We start from the raw sequence: 17,370 nt of genomic DNA on the forward strand, positions 1-17,370 counted from the left end.
CTATAGGCTGCCCATGATAGTTGTGGAGGAGTCCTTCATTCCAGCACCATCATGTGATATCTGCAATAACCCTGGTTGTTGGTCATGCTGTGACCTGTTGGGAGTTTCTGGAGCATTCAGTGGATAGGATTCCTTTGTCTCAGTACTCAGACACCCTAAACATGTTAAACAAGAGTCTCGCATCTTGGCAAAGTTCTGGTAAGTGCTTTCACTGCAAAAACAATACAATACTGGATCAGCAACACAGTTAAAAGTAGTCAACAGGAGAGAAACATGGTAAATATTAAATATTTTCTCAGCAAATGAGCAGTTGTTCTCCAACAAGCTGCGAACCACAAGTAGAATGTGGTATGGTCCAAAGCAAACTAAAAAAATGAAAACGGTGCTTGAAACCAGTCGTTTAATTTGGATTTTCTTCTTCTTTTGAGTGCCGTGACTCTTGTGGACAACTCGTAAAATCCCACAGTAAGAGAAGGCCAGCAGAAAGAAGGGGAAAAGGAAGCCAGCAGAGAAGCGGTAGTAATTGACATTGTGCTCCCATTCTTTGATGGGGTAATGCTCGAAGCACACCACATGGCTCTCAGCATCCATACTGATCTCCCCGTGCGTAAAGACAAAGCAGCATGTCATTATTTCTTTGGTCCAGATAACAATGCTCACAATTGCAGCGGCCTTCATTGTCCGAAACTGTTGAAACCGAAAAGGGTGCACTACTGCGAGATAGCGGTCAATGGAGATGCAGCAGAGGAAGCCCACACTGATATAGATATTCTCATACAAGAGGATGCCACAAATTTTGCACAGCAGCTCATTGTAGGTCCAATTGTCATGCTGTAAAACATACTGAAGCCAAAAAGGCAAAGAAAATATGTAGAGCAGGTCTGCTACAGTCAAATTGCAAAGGTAGATACCCAATTCATTTTTAGCCTTGATCTGTAAATACCCATAGTACAGTGACAGGCAGTTAGCTGGCAAGCCTAATATAAATACAAATATATATACCACAGGGGATAATGTCTGGTGGATGTTGTGATCAATAGTGCAATTCTCAGTTGCATTCTCTGTGAAATTCACCATCTTCTTCGTCTCTCCGTGTATCACTCATCAGGGTCCTGAATGAACAGATTTAAAATTTAATTTAATTCAGTTTCATGTACCACTTATTTCTTCCACAAAGCTTTAGGCTGAAGTGATGACTTGCTGCAGGATATTATTAACCTGAAGGTAAAACACATGAAAATCTTCAGAAGAGATACAATTGTCAAATACATATTACGGTTTTCAGTTAGCTGCCTTTTCCTAGCCCTAGTCTTTGATAAAAGATAAAGTCTGTCTGGGAAATCATTATTCATATGAGTAAGTCCTAGTACTTACCAGAAAAGTACCAGAAAATTTTATGTCCAAGAATCCCAAAGCAAATTACAAACATTCGTCGCTTTACCTTTGCAAGTGAAGAAATATCTCTGTTTTGCATATAAGGCACAAAAGCAGTAATCTGATTTGTCCATGATGGAAAAAATGTCTCTGGCAAACCAGCAGTCCATTCAGACTTCCTTAGAGGATTCAGGGTGCACAAAACAGTTTATTTTTAATTTCCATTTCTTGAATTTCCCTTTAGATACAAAATATATGGAATATGCAGTTCAACCCATCAGGATTAAAAAAAATGAATTTTTAGCAGTCTTTCTTACAGTTACTTGTAAACACAATCCCGAAAGCAAGCTGTCTTTCTCTGTAAAAACCTGGTATAACATATCCCCACAGTCTCAGTCCTACAAGATATGCTATTACAGAATACTTATTTGCCATCGGCTTTCAAAAACACTCATTTATTGTTACTACTTACACATTTGTATCTTCCCTTTTCATCTTCATTGAATATGAACGTAATTGGTTTAATCTGAAGAATCTTCTATAATCCAAGCACATACCCATACAGACGATTCCTATACTATTACTATTCAAGACACTTACAAAAATTACTGCTGACAACAGGCTAGCACTCAGTTCAACTAGGACAAGCGTTCAGCCTTGAGCCAGCCCACAGTGATTAAACCCTAGACTAAACAAAGTATCACATTCAGCATTTTATCACCTCATGTGATATATTCACGTTGGCACAAATGCTTGGGACTGCAAAACAGTGGGGCAAACTGCCCAGTCTGAAGGGGATGTATGTTTTACCTGATGATGCAGAACGGTGAGACTCTTCCCAGAAAATGCACAGTTGTAGTGTATACTTTTGTAAGGTTAACAGTTTGTGTACTCCTTCTACAGCTTCAGTTAATATGGATTCAAAAGGAGACAGCACTATCCAGGGACAAAGATAAGGCCTTGTTGCTTTTTCCTGTTTACTATCCTAATCTGTATTTTTGTCATCATCTTCTGTCCTGTCTAGGAACATACAATTTTTTCCAAGGCAACCCTTATGAAAACATGACCATACTACAGTAAAATTACTGTCAGCTGCAGCATTTGAGGATGCTACTGTCAAATAATTTTTTTTAATAATTTTTTTTTCAAATAGTGGTGGGCTTTACTCCTGTAGAAATTGAAAGAAAATCACCTCCTTTAGGCCAGAAAAGAAACGCCTGCCTGAAATAAGTGACTAAACCTGCAAAGACTTTCAGTGTTTAGCTTCACCCTGTGTAGCAGAGTCTCCCAGGAATCACAGCAAACTTAAGGACACACGTAAATATTTAAGAATTTGAATGTAGTTTACATTCCTTTGCTTTTCCTCTTTTTCTTACCAACAGACAGAACATCAGCCCAGGTTTTGGTGGAAATATTCTCGGGGTTCTCGGACACCTTCAGTCATGAAACAACAGGCCAGCATAAGCTCGTCTCTCTCAAAATGTCTAACTTCATTGCCCAATGCAACTTGTGTGAAAGTCTGGTCAAGTCTAGCACAGCGCAAGGTCTGCTCTCTTTCCCTCACTCTCATGCAGCTCCTTTGGGGGTTAAGAAACTCACCCCCTCCATTGTGGGTTGCACAATAGTTATTATGGATAAATCAAGCACAGCAGGAGAAATGCTGCTTAAGGGACCCCAGTCACAGATACCTATGGTTCAGTCTGAAGTTTGCTCCAAGAGATTACCATAACCTTCCCATGGAATAATGATGATAATGTTAGCAATGCAGACATGTACAGCAAAAATTAATCATTAAATTACATAAAAATTTCCAAAAGGACTGTTACTTAGGGGCCATTGGCTCTCCTGTAACACCATCCAGTGCACTATGCATTTCTCAATGGCTTCATAACCATCACACACCTCTTCTGTGTACAGAAGACCTGGATCCACACACACAAGGACAGCACACAAAATCTTTGCCAAGGCAAAACTTACTTACTGTACCCCACCTTTTCCAGTCCAGAGCTCCAGGCCAAGTACAACTGTATTTGAGTTTTTATTTAATACCATTTCATTTCTGTATAATTTGGTGACTTTTACATGTAAGAGTTTGCCTGTACAGGATGATTGGCACACCTAATTAGAGTCTAAAATGCCTACAAATCTGCTATCATCTAATCTACCAACTAAAAGTGTCCAGTGTCCAGCTCCTGTTGATGAGGCCAATTTGAAAGCTGTCAATAATTTTGAAAAGTCTGAACTGTCTTTATATGTCTAGCATAGTTCAAAAGCGCCAAGTTTTGCTCAGTGTCACCCAGTGAGTCAATATGGAACACAGTATGAGAAAAAGCAGATGTACTCTACAGTTGCACTGTTTTTTAGAAATGTTTCTTTTCCTCAAAGAACTCAAAATATTTTAATTAAATTATGGTTATGTCATGGAGAACATGATTGTAAAAATCATTTCTGTTTAGCTTAAAAGTCTTGCCAGAATGCAGAATGTGAAGGAGACAGAAAAGGTCTTACTGATATGACATTATGCTAATATAATACTCTGTCATGATTACAGCAACATTTCCTGCTCCCGGAGGAAGTGCTGGAGTGGGCTGTTTCAGGGGGCAGGAAGGCTGGCTGTTACGAATCTTCTTGCCTTACACCAACAAACCCTCCCCAAAGATGGGGATGACAAACAAAGATCCAGATTTTTGCTTGCCCAATAGCTGTTTTATATTGCTCTTCTGGTGAGTGGCAGCAGTGAGCCAGGAAATCCTTCCCATATTTCAACCTCCTTAGCACGTGCGCTCTGGGAAACTTTCGTGCCCTCTGACCTCCTGTGCCTGGCTAGGGACAGGCTTAGTAGCCAAATGGGAAATACAAAGGCAGTTCACTTTTCTCTCAGCACCAAGTATACCAAGCATAGCTGTGCACTGGCCAGGGACTGAAACAGTATGATACTAGTACTGCCGAAAAACCACAAGTACTGCGATGACAGTGTTAAACAGATGGGTGCAGAAGAACTCTCCATGTTATACATAATACACAGTGCCTTGCAAGCTGTTTGGAAAAGTGGAAACTGAAGGAAAGGTGATGCAGGGTATGGGAGGGAAAAGAATAATAGATCCCCCATTACTTACTGACCTTGTCTGGATAGGAAGAGGAGAAAAATTTAAAGAGTTGCTGTATAAAAAACATCTGGGGTGCAGATAATCATAAAGCTAAAAGCAGTTACAAATGGGAACACATAAGCATTCCTTTTAGACAGCTTTAAGACAGAAATAGTGCAGCTGCATGATTTTTTAGAGCATAGTTTATGTAACACCTTCAGTATCATGAGTCTGCAGACATTTCCAGGCAATATTTCTCTCTCATATATGCCCACATCTTTTAGATGATACCCATCTAAGCCCAGGTCTTGGAAAAAAATTAGAAGAGTCTTGCCAGCTACATGAGCTCTTAACAAATTCTCTTGTTCCTAGACAAAAAAATAAAGACAAGGATCGCTGGGCTTCAGAGAGTTTCACTTTTTCTTGGTTTAAATGAGCCAACTTCCATTACTAACGGGACAGTTCAACAAGAGGTTCTTTTCTTTCCAAACTCCTTTGTGCCTTAACTGTTGTCAAAAACAGGACTCCCCACTGCACTGTGAGCCATGGAGCAGCTCACGTGTTAAGCACTGTCTGCTGGTGTCAGCAGAGGAAATAGCTCAGAGCCACTTACAATAACAGCCTCTTCAACTCGGACCAAGTACTAGCATGGAGCCTGGGTGGGTATTTCAGTTTCAATGAACATTGCTACAATTTTTCTCGTAAGAAAACTGTATGCAATTAGACCTACACATTTTTAGCAGAGAGATATGGGACTATGCCAAAGGACTTCCTTGTAGGCATTTGCAAAAGTTCTGCATGCAGTTTGTCTCATCCACAAAAGCACTTGTTTCTGTGAACAGGGAGCGTAACAGTCGTGTGCCTTTATGTGACAGTAGCTCTCTTGTTTAATCTGCTCCTACAATGCAGACAGGCCCGAGTCATGTGGCTGTCATAGCAGGACTTGGACTGTGGCTGAATATCTTAGAACCAGAAACCTGAGGTTTTTTCAGTTTAGAATTTGGTTCAGATCATTACCCATACAAACTCCAGCCCTTAAATTCACATGCTAAGCTTCCCCCCTCACTTTAGGGTTTGTCAGCTTGGTTTGACCCTGGTTCACAAAGCCTGGAAGAATAAGGTCAGATAAAGAGACCAGGAAGCAATGACCAGCAACGCAGACTAGGGACCAGTCAAACAATACAAAATATGCAGAAACTGGCTAACATTCTTAGAGCAAGTTTTAAAAAAAGAGTAGAACAAAGTGGAAATTGGAGTGCGTGACCAAGTATGAGGAAATGGCAAAATAATATTTGGATTCCATCAGAAGAATTACGATTTAAAAGAAGGACCTGTTGGAACAGGTCCAGAGGAGGGCCATGAAAATGATCAGGGGGCTGGAGCACCTCTCCTATGAGGACAGGCTGAGAGAGTTGGGGTTGTTCAGCCTGGAGAAGAGAAGACTCCGGGGAGACCTTATAGCGGCCTTCCAGTACTTAAAGGGGGGTACAGGAAACATGGGGTGTTACTCTTTATCAGGAACTGTAGTGATAGGACAAGGGGTAAGAGTTTTAAACTGAAAGAGGGTAGATTTAGATTATATATAAGGAAGAAATTTTTTATGATGAAGGTGGTGAAACACTGGAACAGGTTGCCCAGAGAGGTGGTAGATGCCCCATCCCCGGAAACATTCAAGGTCAGGTTGGACGGGGCTCTGAGCAACCTGATTGAGTTGAAAATGTGTTCCTGCTCATTGCAGGGGGGTTGGGCTAGATGACCTTTAACAGTCCCTTCCAACCCAAACTATTCTAAAAGGGTCAGAAGTAGAAAGACCCATAAAAGGCAATGAAGGATGTTTCTATTAACACACAAGAAAAGGAAGGGTAAAGACAGACAAGTGCATATGAGCACAAGCACAAACATAACTGAAATAATTGCAGTTATTTTTTATTTCAATCTTTAGAACCAGAGTTGTGACCCAGCATCTAACAAAATTGTTTTTAACAATTGGTGGCAAAGAAACAGTGCAAAGAAAAAATAGGTAAGCAAAGGTTAACACGTATTTTGCAAGTCTATGTGCACTCTGAGGGAATTAGCTAAAGCAGTTTGTGAACTATTGATGATGTTTCAGAAATTATGGTGGACCGGGGTAAATCAGGCATAACACCTGTCTTGTGAAGAGTAGTTCATAGAATCATAGAATGGTTTGGGTTGGAAGGGACAAGCCCATGAGTGTGACCATACAGCCAACTCCTTATCCACTGCGTGGTCCATCCATCAAATCCATGTCCCTCCAATTTGTCTGGCACGATTTGCCCTTAGCGAAGCCGTATTGGCTGTCACCAATCACCTCCTTATTTTCTATGTGCCCTAGCATAGTTTCCAGAAGGATCCACTCCATGATCTTGCTGGGCACAAAGGTGGGACTGACTGGGCTGTAGTTCCCCAGGTCTTCCTTTTTTTCCCTTTTTAAACACAGGGGTTATGTTTTCCCTTTTCCAGTCAACAGAAGCTTCACCAGACTGCCTCTGTGTGTGTCAAACCTCTGTGTGAAGAGCAGCTGGCTGCAAGGAGTTTTGTTTCTGTCTTCTGCTGGTGTTGTTTGTAAAGCAGAAAGGCTACCTCTCTGCTATACTTACTTCACCTTTCTTTTTTCTGTCTGCTTTTTTGCATTAGAATAAACTCTGTATGTTCTTCACTTTGCAAGTGAGTCTTACCAGAGGCATACAGTAAAAAAAGGACTGTATCTTTTTAAACCTCTGAAACCATCTTACGTAAATTGGAAAAAAAAAAAAAAAAAAAGGTAAAAACTCAATTCCTTCTTAAATTGAATTCCCTTCTAAAGTTAATTTAAGTCTATACACAACACATCCAGTGTTTGTTAACTTGCGAGTGGACCCTTCTAACATGAACCTCTGTGTACAATATTTATTACTCTGTGTATCCGTTTCAGCGGGAAGAAACCATAAAAGTATTCTGTAAATTACAAATCACTTTACTTTTGTCATTATTGTATGACTCCATTTATAAACCTATTGTCAAAAAAGGAAGACAGCAACATTTTTCCAGAAACCACATAAACAAAAGACTAATTAGTCACCGATGTCCAATTCTCCCTAACACAGACATGCAATTATTTACAGCACTGGGTAAATCACTTCATTTGCTCGAACTCTGATATCCTGGGAATTTGTCCCGACTTCTTCATTTCTGCTTACCAAACTTCTCTGAAGTCTGAAGTAAGCTAGTTACATTACATATTTTATTGCTAAAACTTCAGATGCCATCTGGCCACAGTGGTGGGGTAGTTGAGGGTTTCATGCCCTCAACTTGTAAATTTGTCATTAGGAATTGATCATGTGGATTTGAGTAGCAGGTCCATGTTAACATTCTTGAATCATGAATCTTTTTTTAACTCATAGTGAATTTGATGTTTGTCCAAAGCACTAGATTGGACATCACCATAAGCTGAGAAATTTGACCTGTGCAGTCTAACATAAGCAGTGTGGGCTGATGAATGCAGTGCAGCTAGAAGCCAATGAAGATAGCCCTTGTATATTAGCTACGTGATTAATTCAAATAATTTCATGACCACTAAATCTAGTTCCAGTGCTTATTTCACATTCAGTAATGACATGGTAATGTAGTTTAATCTTACAAGTGTCCTGGCTCACAGATCATGAAGCTCTGTAAGGAACAGCTGAATCAGTATGGAAATGGAATCCAAACCTAAATGTTCTATATTCAACCCCCTTCGTAAGTCAAACAAACAATCATACTCTCAATTAAGCAGGAAGCCACCTAGAAAGCAAGCAGCTGAGCATTTCTGAATAGCCATGAGAGTTAAGGTGCCACACACCAGTAACTTGTAATAACACACTACCCTGTAGGTTACACCAGGAGAGGTCACAGGGAGAACTTGTTGAAACACAAAATTTACATTCCTGGAAAATGTCAATATTTCAGAAAAAAATGCCCTGAATAACCCAGGAGGTTATCATCTTAGGCTCACATTTGTCATTTTAATTAGAGCACTGAGTATCCAGCTTCTTTCTTACCTGATGTGCAAGCTGCTGTATATGACAAATTATGCATTTCCATATGATACAAGAAGTCAGTAATAAAGCATATCCCATTTTACAGTAGAATGCTGGGAAGGATGTAGGGGTTCCAGAGGTCACACACTGAAGTCAACAACAGACTTTTATAGAACACCCCCCCACACACACATATCACATTGGGATGTCTCAGCAGGCTGTGGGTACTGCCCCTCCATCCTGTGCACCTCTGTAAGGCTCTACAGGCTCTAAGGTGCATGGATCCTCTGGGATCCACTGGCTGTGGTCAGAAGAAGGTCAGAGGAAAGGTCAGATGTCTAGCAAAGCTGAAGACTGAGGGAGTTGGGCTTGTTTAGTCTGAAGAAGACCAGATTGAGGGCAAACACAGCAACAACATTCAAACATGTTAATGATTGTTGCAAAGATGAGAGAGGCTAGGTTAAACACCATGAAAAACTTTCCACTAACAAGGACAAGTAGAGCACTGGGATAGATGCTCTTGAGACCTTCCCATTCTGTTCTCTCCTATTATTTGCCAGGTGACACAACACAACTCATCCCTCTTAGTGACATGCAATAACATGGAAACAAATTGTATAAATCTGACACGAAGCAAAATTATTTCTGCAAAGGAATTTTGTTTTGAAAAGAAATAATTGGAAAATTATTATTTCTATGAAAGTTTTTTAATTTTGAAAGTTTTTTCCCAGAAAGGCATCATGGTTTGCGCATGGAGCTCATCTGCATGGTGCTCAGTTGCCCTCTGGGCTCAAACCACGACAGGTGGCAGGGGCACAGCCTGCCCTCTCACCATGGGCTGCAGGGGAGTCTCTGCTCCAGCGCATCTCGCCCTCTTCCTCCTCCTTTCTTCCACTGACCTCTGTTTGCATAGGTATTTCCCTCACAATTCCAACTCCTCCTCCCAGGTTTCCCTTCTTAAATATGTTATCAGAGAGGTGGAGCCACCATCGCTAATTGGCCCGGCCTTGGTGCAAAGGCGGGTGCAACTTGGAACTGGGCAGCTTTGAGAAGCTTCTCTCACAGGCCACTGCTGTAGCCCCCTCCCCTACTACCAAAAACCCCTGCCACACACAGAAACCCAACACAAAATGAAAGCCACATTGAAGTGAAATCTATATGACTTCACATGCACAAAAACTAATACAAAAAAAAATCCATGTTCTACTGCTGTACCATTTCATTTCAGGTTTTTATGACTGGACTTCTTAGGTGAGGCCTGCACATATGAAGGACAACTTGACATGGAGGATAAAGGAAGGCAGATAGGATAATAAGCACAGTTAGTCCAGTATCTCAGACTACTACTTATTCTTTATCTAGGATTAGGGCCTTTTTACCAAATGCAAGGTCTGAACAACTGGTTGAGCACAGGGAAGTGCTAAAAAGAAACAGCACTTTGGAAACCCCCTATTCATGGTAATAAGTTCATACAGTGTGTAATTTCAGGCAAGCAGTCCAAGTGGTATCAGGGAGGTGAATCACATCAGGAATTAGTCATGCCATAGCTGCCTCAAAGCTTTTAAAAATGATCCTCATCTGCCTCCTCCTTCCTGCTGTTAAAGATCAGCCAGGTGGACTACACCACCCTTCAAGTATTTCACCACCAAGCTTTTGTTGCTAGCTCCTACCCACAGGGGACATCTCCCTGAGGCTTCGTGGATGACTTGCTTGAGTACAGAACAGCAGGTGAAGGAAAACACATCATACCACTTTCTGCAGAAATCTTAAATCCCTATATTCCTCAAAGAACAACTCCAAATCTTCCTTTTCCCTCAACAAAAACCTCAGCCAAGTCAACCTCCCTCTCCCCCACAACCCTCCTTGTCACAGAAGTCAAAGCAGCATGCTGTCTCTATTGCTCAAGCAGGCAAGTAAGTAACAATCAATTATAGACAACAGAACTGCTTATAATACTGAATCTGTGCACTGATCCTCATTGAAAACAACAAGACAATAAAATCCAAGATTATGCAGGTTTTACTTTTTAGAAGCCACACGAGCCATGATCAACATGCAATACTACCAGTAAGGAACAAGGACTGGAACAACTGTGTTGTAGCCTGGGATTGAGAAACAGGAACTTCACCCTTCTGAACTAAACAAGCTCTGATTCATTTTACCATCTACAGCCTTGGGGAAAATCACTCTTCTGATTCATTTTCCCAAACTCTGTATTACTGCCTCTTTTGATGCTGCAGCCTGCTCTGACACCAGCACTGTGCTCCATCAGGCAATGCCAGATGTCTTGCGTAGAAATCAGTGACTTAAGGTTTAGGTCATATCTGTACTGCATTTCAATGATTTTTGCCCTCCTTGTTTTGCCAGCGTGCCTCTCTACCCCCAGCACTGCCATACAGCCTCTGTTTCACAGCATGACTGCCCAAAGGGAGCCATGGCCCCAGGGGAGTCACCCCACAGACTTCTCAGCAGCCTGAGCGTGGGCCACCCATTTACAGCACATGGGCCATAGCACACTGCTGGCATCCTGTACCGGTGAGCATGCACGCACCAAGGCTGAGCAAAGTGAGTCAGCTGTTTAGCCTGTACCTTCGCTCAGATGCTTAAGGCACTATACAGACATAGCTGATGTGTGTATGGAGAGAGGCTTGCTCTCTGTACACCTATGCCCTCACAGAAAGGGGAGGGGCTGCTGACAACATGCAAGGCAGTCCCTTCTGTCAAGCCTCCCCAGCATCACTCGCTGGTTACAAGGGAAAACTATTGTTCAAAAACTAACAAGTTGGAGACCAAAAGAAGGACCAAATTATCTTTCTGCTTGCATCTTTTATAATGCCATTGCCTCCAGACAAGGTATAATTAAACCCAAGTATCAGCACATCATACCCTCCAAACAGAACTATCTCATTAACAAAAAGTAGTTTGGAAAGCAACCAAACATCCATCTGTACAATTTTTTCTCCTCCTTACTGATAGTTCAGTGGATAGAACTGATTTTGCAGTGCTGCTGATGAGCAGTAGCTTGGGACATCAATAATCAATGTTTGACTAATAATGTTTGACAAATAGCAAAGACTGTCTGAGAGAAAAATTTTGCCTGCTAGATCTAACTGAAAAGTGGCTGAAACTCTTCCATATCTAAAGAGGTTGAGCACATCTCCTGTTCAAGGAGAATGTTAACATTTTCATTATTCCACGCATCAGCAAGTAATGATACATTCAATAAAGTCATCTCTCTTTTAAATGCTATTTTCTGCATATATGATTCAGCATATGATTCATTTTGTACAGCAAAAGTTTTAAGACATGGTAAAGTGAAAAGCTGTTTACAATATCTGGAGATTTTTCCCTTCCTACCCTGATTTTTCTTTGACTTCATTCTTTTTCTTCTGGTTGGAATTTATTTTAATCAGAGACAAAATTCATCATAGGATAGGAGCCTTTTCAACTGAAGCACTTAACACTGTGTGCACCGTCAACATCTAAAACTGGAATAATTATTTTGTGCCTTTATACTACGTTTGTGTTTCTGGCTTACACTGATTCCCATTGTGCATTTCAAACATGTTTCTGTTCTAGATTCAATTCTTTCTAGTCTAGCACACCATCCGCCCTTCCACACACTGCTGTTTAGCTGTGCTCATTTCCTTTCAGACTCAAGTTGAGTCTTTTTTGGCTCCTGTTCTGTATTTATTCCTTGGATCCAGCATTGGGGGCGTGGGGTGTGTGCACATGCATTTGTGCATGTCTTCAAATAGTCCCCACCTAGCCAATAGCGATTTAACTCTTCTAAGCTACCCCTTTTTGCTGCCTTTAATTAAACTTCCTCCTTTGGGTTTTTTTTGAAGTTTCCCTTTTGGAGATTAACCAGGTTTCCTGTAGATCTAAGTCAATATTCGCATGCAAGGCGTGTTCCCCAATGTTATTTCTCAGACTTCTCACGATTATGTAGAAGCAGTGCACCTTGCAGAAGGTTTTCCTCTGTGCTCTTTCCCTCATTGTTGCTCTTTCTCCCTAGATGACTATTGAAAACTTCGGTCCTTTCTTTTTTTTTTTTCTTTTTAAAAAACTTGAGGATACAGGACTCCAACAACCTAGTCCCCAATGGATAAATCATTCTAAACAAAGTGCTGGCATCTGTATCTGCAGCCTTGTTTACATTTTCATTTCCTGAATTTTCCTTTCCTCAATTCCCTTAATTTTAATTTAAAAAATTCTTTTAGTACTCACATGATTCTAAGTGCTAGTGTCCTGCTTTCATTAAGATTTAAACAAAGTCTGGCTTTCCTTACTCCTGAGTGTCCTCATTTCCTGATGTATATGAATTCATCTTCCCTCCTCCGTTTTCTTAGTCATACCTTGAAACTGCCTATCTCTCTACCTCTGTCTGGCCTTGCATATGGTGGGAGAAGCCTTCCTCAGCACAGTGCTGCAGAATCCCTGTACTTCAGCATCCTGTCTAAGAGCCTAAATGTTCTTTCCAGCACTTCTCTATCTCACCCTTTGGATGACACTGGCATCCAAACAGGCAGTGACTGCCCATTTCCCCTGTGTCAGGTTTGCCACCTCTCTCCTGGGAGACAAATCCCAGCATCCTGCCTGGAGGCACAAACTCAGCCATCCATATGCTTGAAAAAACATCTGACCCTTCTTTAGTCTTTTTTTAACGAAAATTGCGAGGTACAACCTGTCCCTAATAATGGTATTAATCTGGATAAAAGAGTTTCAACAGAAATATTGAAAAAAATAGTTGCAGAACCATGACCTCACAGAAATGAAAAAAAGCACTTCTTTAATAGTATCAGAGAAACAATTCACAGCAAAAGCAGCAACCTTACTGTAAACCATTCACACTTCCCAGCATGCATCTGACTAGAGAAAAGGAAGAGAATCAAATACTTATTACAGGGGAGTCCTGACAAGCTCTTGGGCAGGAGATGGTAAAGGTGGCACAGGAGATGTTGGATTCCAAACTTGAGAGCTGTTCAGAAACCCAGGTCCTGCTCTGGGGTGGAGGTGTAAGACCATCTCTGAAATTTGGACACAAGTTCAAGTTCCAAATAATAATGTCCTGACATAATAAGTTACGGGATTTTAGTTTAAATCTCTTGCAAGATTAAAAGACAATGGCTATTTTGAAAGCTATGTCTGATCACTTCTTAAACATGGAGTATACAACAGATACATCCTCTAATTAGATACATGTATAGACACTAAATCATTATCCATCACAGAGTAAAAATTCTCCTTCTTCCTTTGGCAGATGGAAGACAAAATGTTACTAGATATAAAATGCTCAAATTCTAGTTGTTACTAAAATATTGAGTTATAAGAAAGCCAAACCAAGAGATCTCTGTAATAATATTTCCATTCTTCCCTACTGATGTTGCCCATTTTAGCATTTTATTCAGGTGTCATTGAAGTGACTTAAGTTTGATAGTTTGACTGCATCTGCTTTTGTAATGCATTCATTTTTGATCTCCCCTTCCTCTGTTAGCTGTCTAGCCTCTCTTCAAAGCTATGTGTCTTTACTGTTAGCAAACAATGTGAGAGAAAGGAAGCTTGAAAGCTTGTTGAATAAAACAACAATGTTCAGAAATGAGAGACTAGGCTCATCCTAGCAGCAATAACTGTCCATAGCAATTTTTGAGTGGAGGATGTCAGAAGGACATCTCTCGTGGAGCGACAGTAGTAGCAGCAGAGTGCCCTCTCCATTACCTGTAGACCAGATCAGTTTTGCATTTCTAATCACCTCTGGCATGGTGACCGATCTCTGAGCCTAAGCAACCCCAGATCAAACTCCAAGACAACCCAGCTGGAAAAAAATTTGTTGCCACAGAAACAATTTCTGGCAAGAGGGCTCCATGGAGAGGAACAGAGTATACTTTCAGGTGAACCGATTTCTCAATATCCCTCTAACAGTGTTCTAAAACCTGTTATTTAGTCTTTTTTTCTTTTTCAGACAGATTAGCTACAGCTGCCGGATGAAGCGCCTAAAAAGTTCTCCTTTTGCTACCCAGTAGATTAACAGAGTTCAGAGTGTGGTTTCTAGTGGAGAAAAAGAAATTATAGTGGATGCATCCCTCAGAGAATAAACTGCAGTGTTGTTCTTAGCTGCTGCTGATTACTAATACCTTTACTTAAAATTATTGGCCAGTTTCTTCTAAACATTAAAGCTGTTCTGTGTCTTTTCAAAACCAATTATCATCAGCTGTCAGGGACAGCAGCTCTGCAAATGCTTCAGCTGGCAGAATAATTCATAACAAGCATTAAAAGCCACTCAGAATAAGCTTTATAGGAAAAACAAACCTCTTAGAGGAGACATTCAGCTAATTATAAGGTAATGAGCCTCACAAGGCTGCCACTTCTGGAGTTCTCTTTCCACAGTTCTTCACTTAAAAATAATTAGCAAGTTGTGTAAATGTCCTCATGAGCCTGAAGTAACTTTTTCCTTGGTTATCACCACACTGACACAAGAATAGTCTGTGGGAGTGAAATCCCAGGGCAACACGAATGCACCCTCAGGTCAGTTCTAGAAAAACTGTCAGGGAAAAAAATTTCGTCTCCATGTGCTGTTTAATGGGGTGCCAAGAAAACTTGCAGTTACAGCATTAATTTACAGGTTAATTACAGGTTAATCTGAGTGACAGCATCCACAGGGCTGGTTAGGGGAGGAAAACTTACATTAATGCCCACACCTTTGTACACCTGGTCCCACGCAACTGTGCTCAGCCACAGGTAGGAAGTTTCCAGTCTGTCCAACCTCAGGAACCAGCCATCCCCCAGGCTCACCCTATTTGATGACATCTAGTATGATGTCTATGTACACCTAGTTTGGCTGGGACTAATTTTCCTCCTTTCTCTCCCGTTTCTCTTCTCTCTTTTCCCACTGTCTAGGATTGCTTACATTCCTCAGGTCCCAGAAAAAAGGTAGTCCATTTTTGTCCACCAGCCACAAAGATAAATACATCTCACTGCAAAAGCCAAGTGAGATGAGGTTTTTTAATGAGCTTTTGGAACCACCACATCTTTCTTCATTTAAAACTGTAATATTCAAATCACAACTCTGGGATGTAGACATTGTTACCCCCACCAGCTGTGCTCCGCTATCACAGAACAACATACTGGTCTGGTCCTATAAAACCAACATTTTCTCATGGTGTGCTCCCCAGACCCTGGGAAGACTCCTAAAACTTTGGGGATGTACCGTCAGTGTTATCATCAAAATTACAGCTGTATAGCACTGACCATAAAAGAAGCTGGAGACAACTACCTTCTGCCTCTTCCCTCATATAACAGAGAGACCTTACAATTCCATGTGTAGAAGCAGCATGGTATGGGGGAACAACAACATACTAGCAGCAAGATGGGAAAGCAGGAAGGATAGGGGCAAGGACAGTAAAAAATTTTGTTTCTTTAGAAAAGGAATGGAAGAGTGGGTGTTAAATACACAGGATTGACTCACTTTTACTGGCTTCTTGATTAAAGCAAACTTGAAAGAAGAAGTGGTACTCTTCTGGAGCCAGTGTGAACACAGGGTGCTAATGTGGAAAAAGTCACGGAGGGAGCTGATTAACAGACTGCTCAGAAAGTCCCGTAATGCTCACAATGACAGTGTCACGTCTTATGAGCCTACGTGTAGCCATTTTTCCTTGCCTCACTGTTAAGTTTCCTTAAATTTTTATTAATAAATATCTGCATGTGTTCTGAACACAAAAGGACAGGAAAAGGCTGTTATATTCTTCTAAATTCTGTATTTCTCAGCTCCCCTCCCCATGCACACATGAAGCTGATTGCTCAGTGATTTAATTTTTCTGTTTCTTTACAAAGATTGTCAAGAACCAGAAAAATGTACTCGTAACACAGGCAACCTACAATAATGAACAAAGGTTTTCAACCCTATTAAAAAAAAAAAAAAGATTAATTTCTGACTGAATGGATTTCATTTCACTAAACAAACTTTCACATTTCAAGTTTCTCAAGTCAGGTTCTGAACAGCAGCAAGAAGAGTGGCTTACTGTTTGGAAAATACAGCAATGACATACTTTTGAGATACAAAGACAAATCTATATAGGTGCAGAGCACCCACACACCAAGGTATGTAGTTTAGCAGTTTCCTGTTAGGTGTAACTTTTGGCTTGTGTTCTCAGGGGAAATGAAGTATTTAAATTGCTTATTAGTCCTTCAAAATAGCTTATATCTAGTCAACTTACACAATCCTACTAAGTTCTCTGAAAATGACTACTGGAATTTATCTACTGGCTATTGCTCTGGTTCCCCACTGCAAACATGAAACAGTTTTTTGATTTATCTTAACAATTCCCTTTCATCAATACAACTTCAACATTCACCTCTCCTTGTGCCTAAGCGGAACTCAAGGAAGTTTTTCTGGAAGAACTTTTATTCAAAGTTCCCACTAGCGGGAACTTGCCAAGCAAATTAATTTTTAAGCTGTGAATTTTTTTGGACACATTACTTTGGTTGAGTCCTTGGACTGCCTTGTTGTTTTGCTTTAACAACCTAGCCAAAAAACTGTCCTGCCATCTTTCCAGGGGTCATAACCTTGTATAACCTGGCTCAATGATGGAAAATTAACTTGCTTTTAAGAATGAATAGATAAAAATGAAACTCACCTGTAAGTAGAGTTTATACAAAGAGGTTTTCCCCGCAGTGTGAAGAGCACAAGACTTCCCTTCTCCCAGCTCCTGCTCAGGCTGCTGGTGAGGCTGTCCTCCTCTCAGCTGTGAGCGAGGCTGTCGATGAAACAGCACAAGGAAGGAGGAGGAGGAGATTGTGTTTCAGCTCCTGTGCTCTTTATGGTTCAACTGCAAAGGAGTCAGCCCAGCCCAGCCCTCTCCTCCCTCACCCTCTCATTCATAAATAAAAGAGATGAG

General features: G+C 40.9%; 1 protein-coding gene across 1 annotated transcript; it reads right to left on the bottom strand.

Annotated features, from left to right (window-relative positions):
* GPR68 (G protein-coupled receptor 68) lies at positions 1 to 17,126 on the bottom strand. The gene is made up of 2 exons (XM_074821572.1): positions 17,110 to 17,126; positions 1 to 1,218 (listed from the first exon to the last, which is right to left on the bottom strand). The coding sequence occupies exon 2, from the start codon at positions 1,075 to 1,077 to the stop codon at positions 1 to 3; it is 1,077 nt and encodes a 358-aa protein (XP_074677673.1). The 5' UTR covers positions 1,078 to 1,218; positions 17,110 to 17,126.
* Positions 17,127 to 17,370: the final 244 nt, after the last annotated feature.

This window comes from Strix aluco, chromosome 4 (assembly GCF_031877795.1).
Source record: "Strix aluco isolate bStrAlu1 chromosome 4, bStrAlu1.hap1, whole genome shotgun sequence".
NCBI classification, from domain to species: Eukaryota; Metazoa; Chordata; class Aves; order Strigiformes; family Strigidae; genus Strix; species Strix aluco.

What these genes read in the sequence shown, in the direction of transcription:
- GPR68 (XM_074821572.1), bottom strand. Translation starts at nt 1,077, where the DNA reads ATGGTGAATTTCACAGAGAATGCAACTGAGAATTGCACTATTGATCAC.